This window comes from Gouania willdenowi, chromosome 15 (assembly GCF_900634775.1).
Source record: "Gouania willdenowi chromosome 15, fGouWil2.1, whole genome shotgun sequence".
NCBI classification, from domain to species: Eukaryota; Metazoa; Chordata; class Actinopteri; order Blenniiformes; family Gobiesocidae; genus Gouania; species Gouania willdenowi.
In genome coordinates, this window is record NC_041058.1 from 4,028,708 (window position 1) to 4,044,073 (window position 15,366).

A 15,366-nucleotide genomic window follows, 5' to 3' on the forward strand; every position below is an offset into this window, starting at 1 on the left:
GGGTCGTGTTTAGTCCGTGGAAATCTTTCCCTGTGGGAAAAAAGCAGAAAGCAGTAAATGCAGCTCCATGCCTCTAAAGGAGAACACACTGATCCACTTCTTTCCACTGGGCTTTGCCAGAGCTTCTAACCCTGACAGTGATGTTACACTCTGACCTTTGACCTCTCACAGGGAGGGGAGGGACTTTCATTTACTTAAACTGGTCTGGCTTTGGGAACCACAACCACCGAATGGTTAAAAGATACACAACATGACACACAAACACAACAAAAGTACACATACTGACTCCAGAAATAGGCAAAACGACAACCAAATACACAAAATCCCTTTCAAAACACACACAAAGGCATCGGTTAGTCAACAAAAAACACGCAAAAAAAAAAACAATAAATTACACAAAAAGGATTTCAAAAACACACAAATGAACAACAAAAATATGCAAAAGACAAACACGCAGAAACGACAACCAAATACAGCCTCTAAAAACACAAAAAGCATCAGCAAAAACACACAAAAACTGACAAAACAGCAAAAATCCTTGAAAAGCCTCCAAAAAGAGACAAAACGACAGCAAAAATCAACGGAAGCCTCAAAAAAAAGGCTGTCAGTGTGAACATAATTTGTGGTCAAAAAGCCATTTTTTTAGCTGAGTTCTTTCCCATCCTTATAATGTATCCTCGTAAGGATACATCAAAGCAATCAGTAGATGCCTCTGAAGAAGACTGACAGTTGGCAGTCGAAACATGTGAGGAGATCAAAGTCAATTTCAAAGTAAATTCCTTGAAAAAAGTCGTCTGAATAAATGAAACATTAACATATTTTTACTACAAGTCTGTCTCATTCCTTAAGTCTTTCTGCTATGGTTTGAGCACCTGGAGAGGGTTGGGAGTAAAAATCAAAGTGACTCCGCCCTCTCACTAATTTGTGTAAACGCGACACAGAGTGACTCAGACTGCTGTTTTTCTGTGTTTACTGTGTGCGGCCGGTTGCTGCTCACCGGGCTTCAGTTTACCAGTGTTTGCAGAAAACACACAAACACTGCACACACACACACACTGCACACACACATTGCACACACACACTGCACACTCGGCTCCTTGTTGCTGACCTTTGACCTCCCTGCATTTGTTTGATAACATTGTACGTGTATTTACACGCTCTCAGCGCTGAAGTTTAAAGCAGTGTATGGCAGCGCTAAACGTCCCCATGGCGACGCTCCTCCTGCCATGGTTACACACTCCAAACGTTGCCGTGACTGGTTCACCGTCGCCGTGGTTACACATAAACCCTGCGAGCGCTGTTTGAGCCCTGCAGCAGTCGGCTGACATTTGTTTCCTTCCAGCTGTGATCTGTGAAGTGCACGTTTCAAACATCTGTGTGCACTTTGTGTGTGTGTGCGTGTGCGTGTGTTTAGAAACCACTAAGACGTCTCGTTTTTTCAGACGTTAGTTGGATTCCACGAATCCACCTAACATTTTTGTACATATTAAATGAGAAAAAAAGTGTAAAAATGTTGCCCAGATCCAAACGCTTTTACTTATTTTGTGTGTTTTGTTGTCATTTTGTGTGTGTTTTTTGTGTATATTTGTTGCCGTTTTCTGTATTTTTTTTCTGTCTTTTTTTTAAGTTTCTGTCTATTTTTGTGTATTTTTTTAATGTGTTTTTGTTGCCATTTTGTGTGTGTGTGTGTGTGTGCGTGCGTGCGTGCGTGCGTGCGTGCGTGCGTGCGTGCGTGCGTGCGTGTGTGAGTGTGTTTTGTTGTAGTTTTCTGTATTTTTTAGGTCATTTTGTGTATTTTTCTTGGTGTGTTTGAGGTGTTTTGTTTCTTTACTGCCTTTTGTAAATTTTTGTGTTTAATTTTGTAGTTCATGTGATTTTGTTGTCATTTTTACATTTTTCGAGTCATTTTTAAAAATTTTGTTATCGTTTTGTGTATTTCTTATTGCTGTGTGTGTATTTTTGAGTCATTTTGTACATTTATTAATGTTTTTTGTGTTTTTGTTGTTGTTTTGTGTATTTTTGTTATTGTTTTGTGTGGATTTGCTGTTGTTTTATTTGCGTAGTGTGTTGTTTGTCATGTTGTGTATTGCTGTCGTCCATAGAAGTGATGAGAATCAGTTTGTGCTTATGCTAAAACAATGTCGGACTCCGTAATTTTCTCTGGTCCTTTACCAAATCTGACTAGTGATGACATGTCATCATTTAACCGCTGGCTATCGAGGTGGTGTCCAGAAAACGAGGTGGGCTTCATTGATAATTGGAGATCCTTCTGGGGAAAACCGAACCTGATAGGAAGAGATGGAATCCATCCTACTTTGGAGGGAGCATCTCTACTATCAGAAAACATGGCACAGTCACTGTTATGACATCTCATGAATGAGACCATGTTACAGAGGCGGAGTCCTCCACGCCCCTCTGCGCTTGCCTTAGGACAGTTTCCCTCCCATTGCTATTATGATAGCTGTGTTCATCGCCATGATAACTGTTGTGATGGTGATGAATATTATTTTATAGAGACGGTGTCTGTCCCCCGACCCAAATTTCACAATGATTTTAACATAAAATCAAATAAAAGAGCTATCAATTATAAAAATCTGAAAAAAATTAAAATCTCAAATCTAGAAACACCAAAACATAAAACCATTAGATGTGCTCTATTAAATGTTAGATCACTGAGATCCAAATCTCTACTAGTAAATGACCTTATCTCAGAAAATAACTTTGATTTATTCTGTTTAACTGAAACATGGCTGTATCAAGATGAATATGTTAGTTTAAATGAAGCCACTCCTCCCAGTCATTTAAATACTCATATGCCACGAGACATAGGCCGTGGAGGTGGTGTAGCAGCTATTTATCATTCCTCTCTCCTAATCTATCCTAAACCAAAGGCCAATTACACTTCCTTTGAAAGCCTGGTTTTAAATTTATCTCATACCGAATCAAAAACCTGCCAGCCAGTCTTATTTGTGATAATTTACCGTCCTCCAGGCCCTTATTCTGAATTTCTATCAGAATTCTCTGAGTTTATATCAAACTTTGTCCTCAGTTCTGATAAAATACTGATAGTAGGAGATTTTAATATCCATGTGGACAAAGATAGTGATAGCCTGAGCTCAGCCTTTATGACCCTAATAGACTCAGTTGGCTTTTTTCAAACTATTAATGAAGCTACTCATCGTTTAAATCATACTCTTGATCTTGTTCTAACATATGGCCTTGATATTAATGAACTAAAAGTCTACCCTGAAAATCCTCTGCTATCAGATCACTTTTTAATATCTTTTAACATTATCCTAGAGGATCTCGCACTGTGCAATAAAATAGTTACGAGTAGAAATCTGTCCAATAGTGCTGTGGCTAAATTTAAAGAGGCCATTCCTGCTGCCTTAAACTCAGTGCACCATCCAATAAATAACTATGATATTAATTATAACCCCTCTCAACTGGATCTGCTTGTCGAAAGCTCTGCTAGTCTACTAAAATCCACCTTGGACTCAATTGCCCCATTGAGGGAAAAAACTATTAAACGTCAGAGGAAAGCTCCGTGGTTTAGCCCTGAAACTCGCACACTTAAACAAACAACCCGTAAATTAGAGAGAATGTGGCGCTCCAATAAAACAGAGGAGTCACGAATACTCTGGCAAGAAAGCCATAGTAAATACATGACAGCCTTACGACATACTCAATCTACATTCTACTCCTCACTAATTGAAGAAAATAAAAATAATCCGAGGTACCTTTTCAGCACTGTAGCCAGGCTAACACAAAGTCAGAGCTCTATTTAGCCCATGATTCCTCTAGCCCTCAGCTGTGAGGACTTTATGACATTTTTTAACGATAAAATTCACAAGATTAGAGATAAAATTAGCCACTCCCTGCCTTCACCTGGGCCTGCTGTACCATTAAATGTAAATAGGCCTAACCTAAACTGTTTCACACATATAGGACTTCAGGAACTTAACTCTATTATTTCATCCTCCAAACCATCGACCTGCCTTTCAGATCCGATCCCAACTAAGCTGTTTAAAGAAGTTGTTCCCCTAGTCTGCCCATCTTTGTTGGAGACAATAAATATATCCCTATCAATAGGCTACGTGCCACAGTCCTTTAAAGTAGCTGTAATCAAACCCCTTCTCAAAAAACCTACTCTTGATTCCAGCACTTTAGCAAACTACAGGCCTATATCTAATCTTCCTTTTATTTCAAAGATTCTTGAGAAAGTTGTGGCGGCTCAGCTCTGTGACTTCCTTCAAAACAACAACCTGTTCGAGGACTTCCAGTCAGGTTATAGAGCTCAACACAGCACAGTGACTGCTTTAGTTAAAGTAACTAATGATCTACTCTGGGCTTCAGATGAAGGACGACTCTCAGTGCTGGTTTTATTAGATCTTAGTGCAGCTTTTGACACAATAGATCACTATATTCTACTAGAGAGATTAGAGGAATTGCTTGGAATCACAGGGACTGCCCTAAACTGGTTTAAGTCCTATCTATCTGATAGGTACCAGTTTGTACACGTGAATAATAAGTCTTCTGTGTACACTAAAGTAAGCTACGGGGTTCCTCAGGGCTCTGTGCTGGGTCCAATCCTCTTCTGTATTTATATGCTCCCCCTTGGTAATGTTATGAGAAAATACTCTGTTAACTTTCACTGCTATGCTGATGATACCCAACTGTATGTATCAATGAAGCCAGGTGAGACAAATCAGCTATCTAAACTTGAGGCCTGTCTAAAGGACATTAGGGCCTGGATGGACCAAAATTTTCTTCTTCTCAACTCAGACAAGACTGAGGTCATTGTACTGGGCCCACGACACCTTAGAGAAACCTATGCTAGCCTAACTGCCCTAGATGGCATTACTCTGGCACGAAGCACAACTGTTAGAAACCTTGGGGTTCTATTTGATCAAGATTTATCCTTCAACTCTCACATAAAACAAACTTCAAGAACTGCCTTCTTTCATCTCCGTAACATTGCTAAAATCAGATCTATCCTGTCTCAGAGCGACGCCGAAAAGCTAGTTCATGCTTTTGTTACCTCTCGACTGGATTATTGTAATTCTCTTTTAGCAGGCTGCCCGAGCAAGTCGCTTAAGACACTTCAGCTGGTTCAAAATGCTGCAGCACGTGTACTGACTAAAACTAGGAGAAGAGATCACATTACTCCTGTATTAGCCTCTCTGCATTGGCTTCCCATAAAATATAGAATAGAATTCAAGATTCTTCTTCTCACTTATAAAGCCCTAAATGGACAGGCACCAGTCTATCTCAAGGAGCTTGTAGTGCCATACAATCCCCCCAGAGCACTACGCTCTCAAAATGCTGGACTACTCATTGTTCCATTTGTCTCTAAAAGTAGTATAGGAGGAAGAGCTTTCAGTTATCAGGCCCCACTTCTCAGGAACCATCTACCAACCACGGTTCGGGGGGCAGACACCCTCTCTACCTTTAAGGTTAGGCTCAAAACATTCCTCTTTGGTAAAGCTTTTAGTTAGGAACCAGCTCATAGCTCATAATTAAGATGCAATAGGCATAGACTGCCGGGGGGGGGGGGGGTCTGGCATGCTCGGTTGGAGAGAGGTTGGAGAGGGCGTTAAGAGAGAGGTCATTTAGGTTAGAGAGGGACCGGAGAGGGTCCCATTCCTCTCTCAAACACTCCCTCTATGTCTGCTTCTTCCCTTGTGTGTTTGCTCCTGTACTCCTTCTGGCTTTTGTCTTGCAGGTCCGTGGGATCCTCAGTGTGGAGTTACAGAGACTCAACAACTCTGTCTCCACCCTTTCCTCTGCACACACCCAACACAGCATAACGTGGATGGCTGTTCATCATAGGAATGGGATCCACACAAGGTTCCTGCTGCTTAACAGAAGGTTTTCCTTGCCGCCATGATGAATTCATGTTGGGTGTGAGATACATATGTATGTGTATATACGTATATATGCATATGTGTGTATCCATAAAATGAAGAGTCCGTCCTTAAGACTGCTCTACTGTAAAGTGTCTTGAGATACCATTGGTTATGATTTGGCGCTATACAAATAAAGATTGATTGATTGATTGAGTTCTCACATTAGTTTTAATAAAAATACTTTTGATGCATCATTAAAATACAAAAAGTCCAGAAGGTCTCGTTCAAACACACTGCTGGTGTGCTGTAATATAAATGCACGTAGTGTATGCACACACACACACACACACATACACACACACACACGCACACACGCACACACACACACAGACTGGTTTCAGTGTGAGGGAACGCCTCTGTTTACAGTTGTGGCTCTAAATGAGCCTGTGTTTGTCTCTGACTTTCTAAAGTTGTGTTTGCAGGACAGCTGTGTGTGTGTGTGTGTCGATGTATGAAAAGTGTGAGCTAATGTTTGTGTGTTGTGTATGTGTGTTGTTTGTGTGCATCTGGGAGTTCTCGGGGTGAGAAGGGAGGGAACAGAAACGCCTCCAGCCTGTTCCACAATGACTCTTTTTTCCAGGGTATTATGCAGCTGCACGCAAAATAATGCTCCATTGTTCCCCCTTTGTGTGTGTACGTGTGTGTGTGTGTGTGTAGGTACAATGGCTCTCTGCCCAATGGTGACCGAGGTCGGCGTAAAAGCCGCTTTGCACTTTGCAAACGACCGAAAGCGAACGGAGTAAAACCCAGCACGGTTCATGTGGCCTGCTCACCTCAGGCTGCCAAGGTAAAACACACACACACACACACACACACACACACACACAAATAGTGATTGTTTTCTTATAAATCAGTATGACTACCAAGATAAAAGTCCCAATGTTAACACAAGCATTTTATTTCGAAAAAACCGCAGTATTCATCCCAGTTTCCATCACTGTCATTCTTCACATCTCTTTCCATTCAGAATTTAAACTCAAAGTGCTTATTTTTGTGGTTTCATCCTTTATCTAACAGTCAGTAATAATATCCAGGCTTTTATTTTGAAAGTTAATAATGTTTTCAGTGTGTTTCGGTATTTATACATTTGTGTTTTAACTCTTCTTTCAAACTAACTAACATTTTGAGCAACAAATCACTTTTTCCTGATGCATTGTGGGAAACTGAGTATTTTTTTTGGAGACGGTATCCAATCTGAACCTTTAATTACAAGGAAAGCAAAAGTATAGCGCGTGCACACACACGCGCGCGCACACACACGAGCACAAACAAATTGATTATTGTTTTCTTATAAGTCAGTATTACTCCCAAGATAAGAGTCCCAATATTCATATAACCATTTTATTTTGAAAAATCACAGCCTAGCATTATCTGTTTATTTGTTTTTGAAATGTGAGATACAAAAAACTATTAACAGATAAAGTCATAATTGTAACATAAAAAGACATTTAACAGAAAAGGTCTGATTTTCAAAATAAAATGCCATAATAACTAGATATAAGTCATAAATGGGAAATCAAATGTCAAGACTAAAAGTTAAACTTTCATTTGGAAAATCAAAAAGTCATATTTACAAGCTGTGCTGCATTTTATTTTGAAAGTCCTTCTCACTCTCGAGCATTTGACATTTTATTTGCTTGGGCTGCAGGAAGTCCCGCCCCTTTGAGCAGTCAAATTCAGGTTAACACACGCATTATAGCACACGCTTTTTCGTGTGTGTGTGTGTGTGCGTGCGTTGCAGTCATCGGGGAGAACATGCAAACCCTACACGCTGCATTGGATTGTGATACTCAGCGTTTCTGGATGCAACACGCCCACACACACACACACACACACACACAGTATAACAAACTAAATGATAAACCACCCTCTGCAATCTAGAGCTTTTATTTTGAAAGGGATGTTATTTGTGTAGCCTATAATAGTAGGTGTTTGCATGTAGCAGCGCTGGCTGTAATTTCGTGTGTGTGTACGTGTGTGTGTGTGTGTGCGTGTGTGTGTGTCTCCCCACAGGCCATCAGCAGTAAAGACCAGCACAGTATCTCCTACACCCTGTCCCGGGTACAGACGGTGGTGGTGGAATACACACATGACTGCAACGCAGACATGTTTCAGGTGAGAGCCTCAGTCACCAGGTAACACTGGGCACCAGTGGATTTATAACAGTGTTTTTTTTTTTTTTGTTAATACATTTCCACTACAGGTATCTTTAACTTATATCTAACACTGGTTAGTTTTCAGTGGCTCATCAGGGTTGGGGTTAATTACATTTTTCATTTACAATCACAATCTTCAGTTATCTATGTTCAGATACAACTATCACGATTACAGTGACGCGTTTTTTCCAATTATGACTAAAATTATAATTATTATTTTTCCCCTGAAAGTCAATTACAATTTTGTTCGTAATTACTAAAGTTCAAATACATGATAACGGGCTCGTTTTCACCTATGTATTAAAACAGCTGTAAAATATTATCTATTATCTAAAAATGTGTTTCTGATCTCTATGTCACCTTGTAAATTTTCCTAATCAATGACAATATTGGTATTAATATTTTTGGTGTGGGCGTCAGCCTTTCTTCTGTCAGTGTACCCCAATATTTTATTTATTTTTAATGAGAAAATGATCCTCAAGAGAACTGACATTGGAACTTTATATGCAACATATTTTAATAATTGTATAAGACATAGAACTGTAACATGGTTCCACAGGTTTGTGTTTCATTAAATTGTAAATGAAGGTTTTTTTTTATAGGATGTTCATGCTAATTACAATTACAAAGTCAATTATCTGAACTCAATTACAATTCAATTACGATTTCAACAGCAACACATAGTTCCAATTATGACCCCAACCCTGGTCAACGTGATGTTTTCTTCTTCTCTTCATCAGATCGGTCGATCCACGGAGAGTCCGATCGACTTCGTGGTGACGGACACGGTCGCCGGCAGTCAGAGCAACGCTGACACCCAGTCGGTGCAGAGCACCATCTCACGCTTCGCCTGTCGCATCATGTGCCAGCGCACGCCGCCGTTCAACGCTCGCATCTACGCCGCCGGCTTCGACTCGTCCAAGAGCATCTTCTTAGGGGTGAGAAGGTTTGATCACACAGCTCCAGACAGGAAATTTTTGTTTTTACAAACTTTTCCTGAAAAACCTTTTCTGAATAAACGAAACCTCAACTTAACAGTTTTATCATGTGTGTGACGCTCTCCTCCAGGAGAAAGCTGCTAAATGGAAGACGCTGGACGGTCAGATGGACGGTCTCACCACTAACGGGGTGTTAGTGATGCATCCACGACACGGATTCACTCAGGACGCCAAACCAGGCGTGTGGAGGGAGATCTCTGTGTGTGGAAACGTGTTCACTCTGAGGGAAACACGCTCCGCTCAGCAGAGAGGGAAGATGGTGAGAGTTATAGACCAATACTGAGCAGATCTGTTATTTTATTACAGATCTGTTCTTGTCTTTTGTCACAGACGTATACAGAGTAGATTTGTTCCTGTCCTTTGTCACAGACTTTTACACAGTAGATCTGTTCATGTGTATTCTCGTCAACAGAGTAGATCTGCTCTTTTGTTACAGACATATACAGAATAGCTCTATTAAGTTCCTTCATTACAGACGATATAAAGAATAGGTCTGTTCCTTTGTTATAGATGTATACAGAGTAGATCTGCTTCTGTCTTACATGACTTTAGTTTCACGCGTACTTGTGTAAAGCTCCTAAATGAAGTAATAATGATTGATCATTAATCAATAATCAATAAGTGACCGTGCATGTGTCTCTGCTGTGCGTCTGTGTGTCAGGTGGAGGCGGAGTCTCAGGAGCTTCTGGACGGTTCTCTCATCGACCTGTGCGGTGCGACGCTGCTGTTCCGTACGGCCGACGGCCTCTCACGCACTCCCACCGTCAAACACCTGGAGGCGCTGCGTCAGGAGATCAACGCGGCGCGGCCCCAGTGTCCCGTGGGCTTCAACACGCTGGCGTTCCCGTCCATGCGCCGCAAAGACACGCCCGACGAGAAGCAGCCGTGGGTCTACCTGCAGTGTGGCCACGTGCACGGATACCACGACTGGGGGAACCGGCGCGAGGAGCGCTGCAGCCGCGAGTGCCCCATGTGCCGCACGAGGGGCCCCTACGTGCCGCTGTGGCTGGGTTGCGAGGCGGCGTTCTACGTGGACGCGGCCCCGCCCACGCACGCCTTCAGCCCCTGCGGACACGTGTGCTCCGAGAAGACGGCGAGCTTCTGGAGTCAGATCCCTCTGCCACACGGCACGCACACCTTCCACGCCGCCTGCCCGTTCTGCGCTCAGCAGCTGAACGGAGAGCACGGCTTCGTCAGACTCATCTTCCAGGGGCCGCTCGACTAGTTCAGCAGCAGCAGCAGCAGCAGCGGGGCCCCCCGGTGGACAGGAACACTCTGAATGGACTGATGGGCTCTGGGGGGGATGTTTTCACCACTGGAACAAAAAAAAAAAAACACACATGGCAAGTCATCATCCAGAGATCAAATATCATTAATACACAATGAAAGTCATAAATACGAGATACTAAAGTCATAATAATGAGGAAGAAAGTCAATTCCATGGCTTTTATAATCAGAATGACTCATTTGCTCTCATAATAATGTGACATTATTAGATATGTCATAAAAAAGCCTGAAATATAAAATACAAAGTAGAAATTATAAGATATAAAGTAACAAATCCATGATTCCACACGCCCTCGAGCAAAGTCGTTTTTTTCTCTGAATTGCAAGTGACAAAAGTCACTTTTTACTTAAAAAGTCATGATTAACATTTACAAATTTCATAATGAGATTAAAATGTTTATAAGTCATAATTCTATCATACATTCAGAATAAAGAGGGTAAAAGTCATAATTAGGAGCTAAATCATAATTTTGAGATAAAGACATTAAAAACAACAGCTTACAAGATACAAAATGTGAAATAAGATAAAATACTGTAATTCTGATCTTGTGGTAATTCTGGTGGTTTAATATTTTCAATCTGTATCTCATAATACTGACTTTTTGATCTGGTATTTATGACTGGCTGTGTTGATATTTGGGTGGTTTTAAACGGGCTTCCATACTTCCTGGTTTGTAAGTGACCTTTGTAACGCTTTTTCACCAACGACGACAAAGATTTCTATATTTTCACGCCGAAACCAAACGAGGAACTTTTTTTGACGCTCACGCTAACTTCCTGTTTCTATTTGAAACGCAGTATTCATCCCAGTTTCCATCACTGCCATTCTTCACATTATTTAAACTTAAAGTGCTTATTTATGTGACTTCATCCGTTATCTGAGTCAGTAACAATATCCAGGCTTTTATTTTGAAAGTTCATAACGTTTTCAGTGTGTTTCTGTATTTATACACTCATGTTTTAACTCTTCCTTCAAACCAACAAACATTCTGAGCAACGAAACACGTTTTCCTGATGCATTATGGGAAACGGGGTTCTTTTGGACTCTGTATCCAATCCAACCCTTTAATTACAGAGAAAGTGTAGCACACACACACACACACATACACACACATAATACTGATCATTGTTTTCTTATAAATCAGTATTACTCCCAAAATAAAAGTCCCACTGTTCATACAAACATTTTATTTTGAAAAATCACAGTCTAGCGTATTATCTGTATTTGTCTTTTTGAATTGCAAGATAAAAAATCTTCCAATTAACAGATAAAGTCATAATTGGAATGTAAGACAAATAACAGAACAGATTTTCAAAATAAAATGTTGTAATAATGAGATAAAAGTCCTAAATGTGAGATCAAATGTCAAGATTAAAAGACAAACAGTGAGTTGGAAAAACAAAAAGTCATGTTTACAAGCTTTGCTGCATTTTATTTTGAAAAGTCCCACTCACTCGAGCATATGAAGTTTTATTTGCTTGGGCTGCAGGAAGTCCCGCCCCTCTGAGTGTGTAGCAGTCAAACTCAGGTTAACACACACACACATACACACACACTTTGTCACGTGTGTGTTGCACTCGTTGGGGAGAACATGCAAACCCTACAGAATGAGTTGGGTTGTGGTCCACCTACAGGGGAGTTTGCATGTTCTCCTGGTTATTTATTGACTATGTTAGCACAGACTGGCTCCTATAAAGACATAATTATATAATATATAAATAATAAGGATATTTATATATATGTTACAGAGGTGTTTTGGTGAAACTGGTGACCAGTTTACCTATTGACCACCAGCTGAAACTTGGGCTCAGTCACCAGTTAACACGAGGCACCAGAGCGATGTTCTAGAAAGTGGGTTATGTTCAAACTCTGAGTATTTTGGGGCTCGATTGAGTTCAAATCTGAGTATCCCATTCCTGAAGGCGAGGTATGTTTTTCTCTGAGTATGTCACCATGGTAACAATCTCCGCGAACTGAACCTGCTCACTGGCGTGTTTTGTCTAAGAAACCCTGGCTCCGCCCACCTGAACACCACTTCTCAAGGAACACTTTAATTTACCTTGACCACAGATTTGTAACTTCACGCACCACAGACGTGCTCACATCATGACTAATGTTTACAGAGCATTTATGGAAAGTCACTGAGAGGTTGATCTACATTAAAATGTCTCCTGACGTCTGTAGTCATTTAAATGAATACACATTTAAGGCACAGCGTTTACTTTACGTGATTTTGTACTGTACTACAGCTGGATGTAGTCATCAACCGTAGAGTTGGTTCAATAGTCTGAAAGTCATGGTGGGGCAGAGGGTAAGGAAGTGCACTAGGGAGCATAGAGTCTGGGGTTCAATTCCAACTTTGTCATGTTTTTTAGGACGTCCAAACGACATTACATTAAAAATCAATATAAATGATGCGACATCAAGCGGCCGTCACTGTCTTCATAACCACTGCAGTGGGAGGGCTACACACTTACTAAATGAAAGTGGAATACTCCTTTTAAATTATTACATTTTGAGTGAACTCGTCCTTTAGAAAGTCCGTAAGTTGAGCATTTAAACCGTAGTACGAGTAGCGCTGTCTATAACAGCTGTAAACGTACGGCTGTAGAAGAAGTGATGAAATCACCAAAAAGTGTGACTAATCACGGGTGATTTAAGTGACTATAGTCACTGAAGGTGCGTTCTATGTGAACGCACCTTCTTTTTCCTCTATAAACACCTGCTTATTTCACCCATTGGGGTGAAATAAATCACTCTTTTGCGGGTGGTTGCCATGGTAGTTTGTGTGATCTATGCTCAATTGATGATGGTTTTCTATCGCACTCTATCACGTAACTAACCCAAGGTTTACATACTCAGGGTTGATTGACACTTCATACCAGCTGTAATGGAATCAGATACCTAGAGTTTCCCATTGTGGCGTATGTTGACCCAGAGTTTATGGGTAGACTCAGAGTTTGTTGAACCTCCTTTCTGGAATACCCCTCAGATGATTTATCCACACACAGTGTTTTTCTGAGGCCGTGTGATGTCACAACTCGAGAAAATGTAAAAAAGTTTCATTCAAAATTGAGTAAAAACACAATTTTTTTAATTTTTTAGCGATGCATTATTACATCCTGTGTTGGTTAAACTTGTTACAAAATAAAACACATTATTTCCTGTTTAATTTGTAATAACTACAATTTGTTCAAAATATTTTTACAAAATCCACCAAATTTAGTAAAAATGTGTTACATTTTGGTAATTTTCTTGTAGCGTGATGCTATGTGGGGTTAGCGTTAGCAAACTAGTTGATTTTGTTGCTAAACCCTGTTATATGGCAACAGAAAATATACTCACACTATAAAGATCATCAACCATTTAATTTAATTTAATTTATCATGACCAGAGATTGTCTCGCCTTGTTTTTATCCACAAATGCAAAATAAATCGAACAAAAAGTATTTTTTAGAAAAAAAACTGTAGAAACAAGCTAATAAAATGCATCTGAGGAAATACTTCAACTTTTAGAATTGTGATGAGTCAGCACTGTTGTTGGAATGCACCCCCTTCAAAGTAAAAGCTTCTATCTTCACGAGGCAGAACCCGATGAAAACGGATCTGTGGTCCAAATTTCAGCACGGACACATTTTTGTTATCCGCAGTTTGCGCCACACAAACTCACCTCAGGGAGCAAAACACACACAAACACATACAAAAACACACACGCACACACACACTCCTTGCTCCTGTTAACTCCTCCTAATTAAGGGCTTCCTCTTCTTCCTCCTCCTCTTCCTCAGTGTCTTTGTGCTTGTAAAAAAGTGAAAACCTACGAATGTTTCTGACACTTTTTTGTATAAACTTTAATAAAGTGTAAAAGTGACACATTTGCTCTTTATTTGTTTGTCTGTATTTACAACTGTAAATAAGATCAAACATTAACTTCATGGACTTTATCCAACAAAGTGTGACCAAAAAAAAGGATTTTACAGCTAAACAAAAATAAAAAGTTATTTAAAATTTTTGAATGCGTCAAAACGAAGATAAGGCTATAGTAAGGCATAATATCGGGCAAAAAAGATTAAATTGGCGAAAAAATTTCAAACACCATAAAATAGAGGGAAGGCCATAGTAAGGCATAAAAGAGGCGAAAAAGTTTCCAACGCCTCAAAACAGATACAAGGCATGAAAATGGGTGCAGAAATTTCAAACATCAGAAATTAGAGGCAAGGCTATAATAAGGCATAGTAAAGGGTGAAAAATATCTAACGCCAAAAAATAGAGGTAAGGCTATATTAAGGCAAAAAAATTGGCGAAAATATTTCAAACATCAGAAATTAGAGGTAAGGCTATAGTAAGGCATTAAAAATGGGTGAAAAAATGGAAAAGGAGGAAAAAAATGGGTGAAAAAATTTTAAATGCCAAAAATTGGAGGTTAGGTAATAGTAAGGCATAAAAAAAGCGAAAAAAATTTAAAACGACAAAAAACGAAGGTAAGGCTATAGTAAGGCATAAAAAAGGGTGAAAAATTTCAAAGGCCAAAAAATGGAGGTAAGGCTATAATAAGGAAAAAAAATTGGCAAATAAAATTCAAACACCACCAATTAGAGATAAGGCTATAGTAAGACATAAAAAAGGTAGAAAAAATTAAAACGTCAAAAATTGGAGGTAAGGCTATAGTAAGGCATAGAAATGGGCGAAAATTTTTAAAACGCCTCAAAACGGAAATAAGGCCTAAAAATGGGTGTAAAAATTTAAAATGCCAAAAAATGGAGGTAAGGCTATAGTAAGGCATAGAAATGGGCGAAAAAATTTAAAACCCCTCAAAACGGAGGTAAGGCATAAAAATGGGTGAAAAAGTTTAAAATGCCAAAAATTGGAGGTAAGGTTATAGTAAGGCGTGAAAAAGTTTCCAACACCTCAAAATGGAGGTAAGGCATGAAAATTGGTGAAAAATTTTAAAATGCCAAAAAATGGAGGTAAGGCTATAGTAAGGCATAAAAATGGGTGAAAATTTTTAAAACGCC

General features: G+C 39.8%; 1 protein-coding gene across 8 annotated transcripts in view; it reads left to right on the plus strand.

Moving 5' to 3' along the window:
* The window catches only part of peli1b (pellino E3 ubiquitin protein ligase 1b), a 33,957-nt gene extending 22,283 nt beyond the window's left edge, over nt 1-11,674 (plus strand). For all 8 annotated transcript variants that reach the window (XM_028469122.1, XM_028469118.1, XM_028469125.1 and 5 more), the window contains 5 exons: nt 6,567-6,696; nt 7,923-8,024; nt 8,806-9,003; nt 9,134-9,322; nt 9,725-11,674. In XM_028469122.1, coding sequence (XP_028324923.1) covers nt 6,567-6,696; nt 7,923-8,024; nt 8,806-9,003; nt 9,134-9,322; nt 9,725-10,288 — 1,183 coding nt within the window. In that variant the 3' untranslated portion in view covers nt 10,289-11,674. The remainder of the gene's footprint in view (nt 1-6,566; nt 6,697-7,922; nt 8,025-8,805; nt 9,004-9,133; nt 9,323-9,724) is intronic.
* The last annotated feature ends 3,692 nt before the right edge of the window (nt 11,675-15,366 follow it).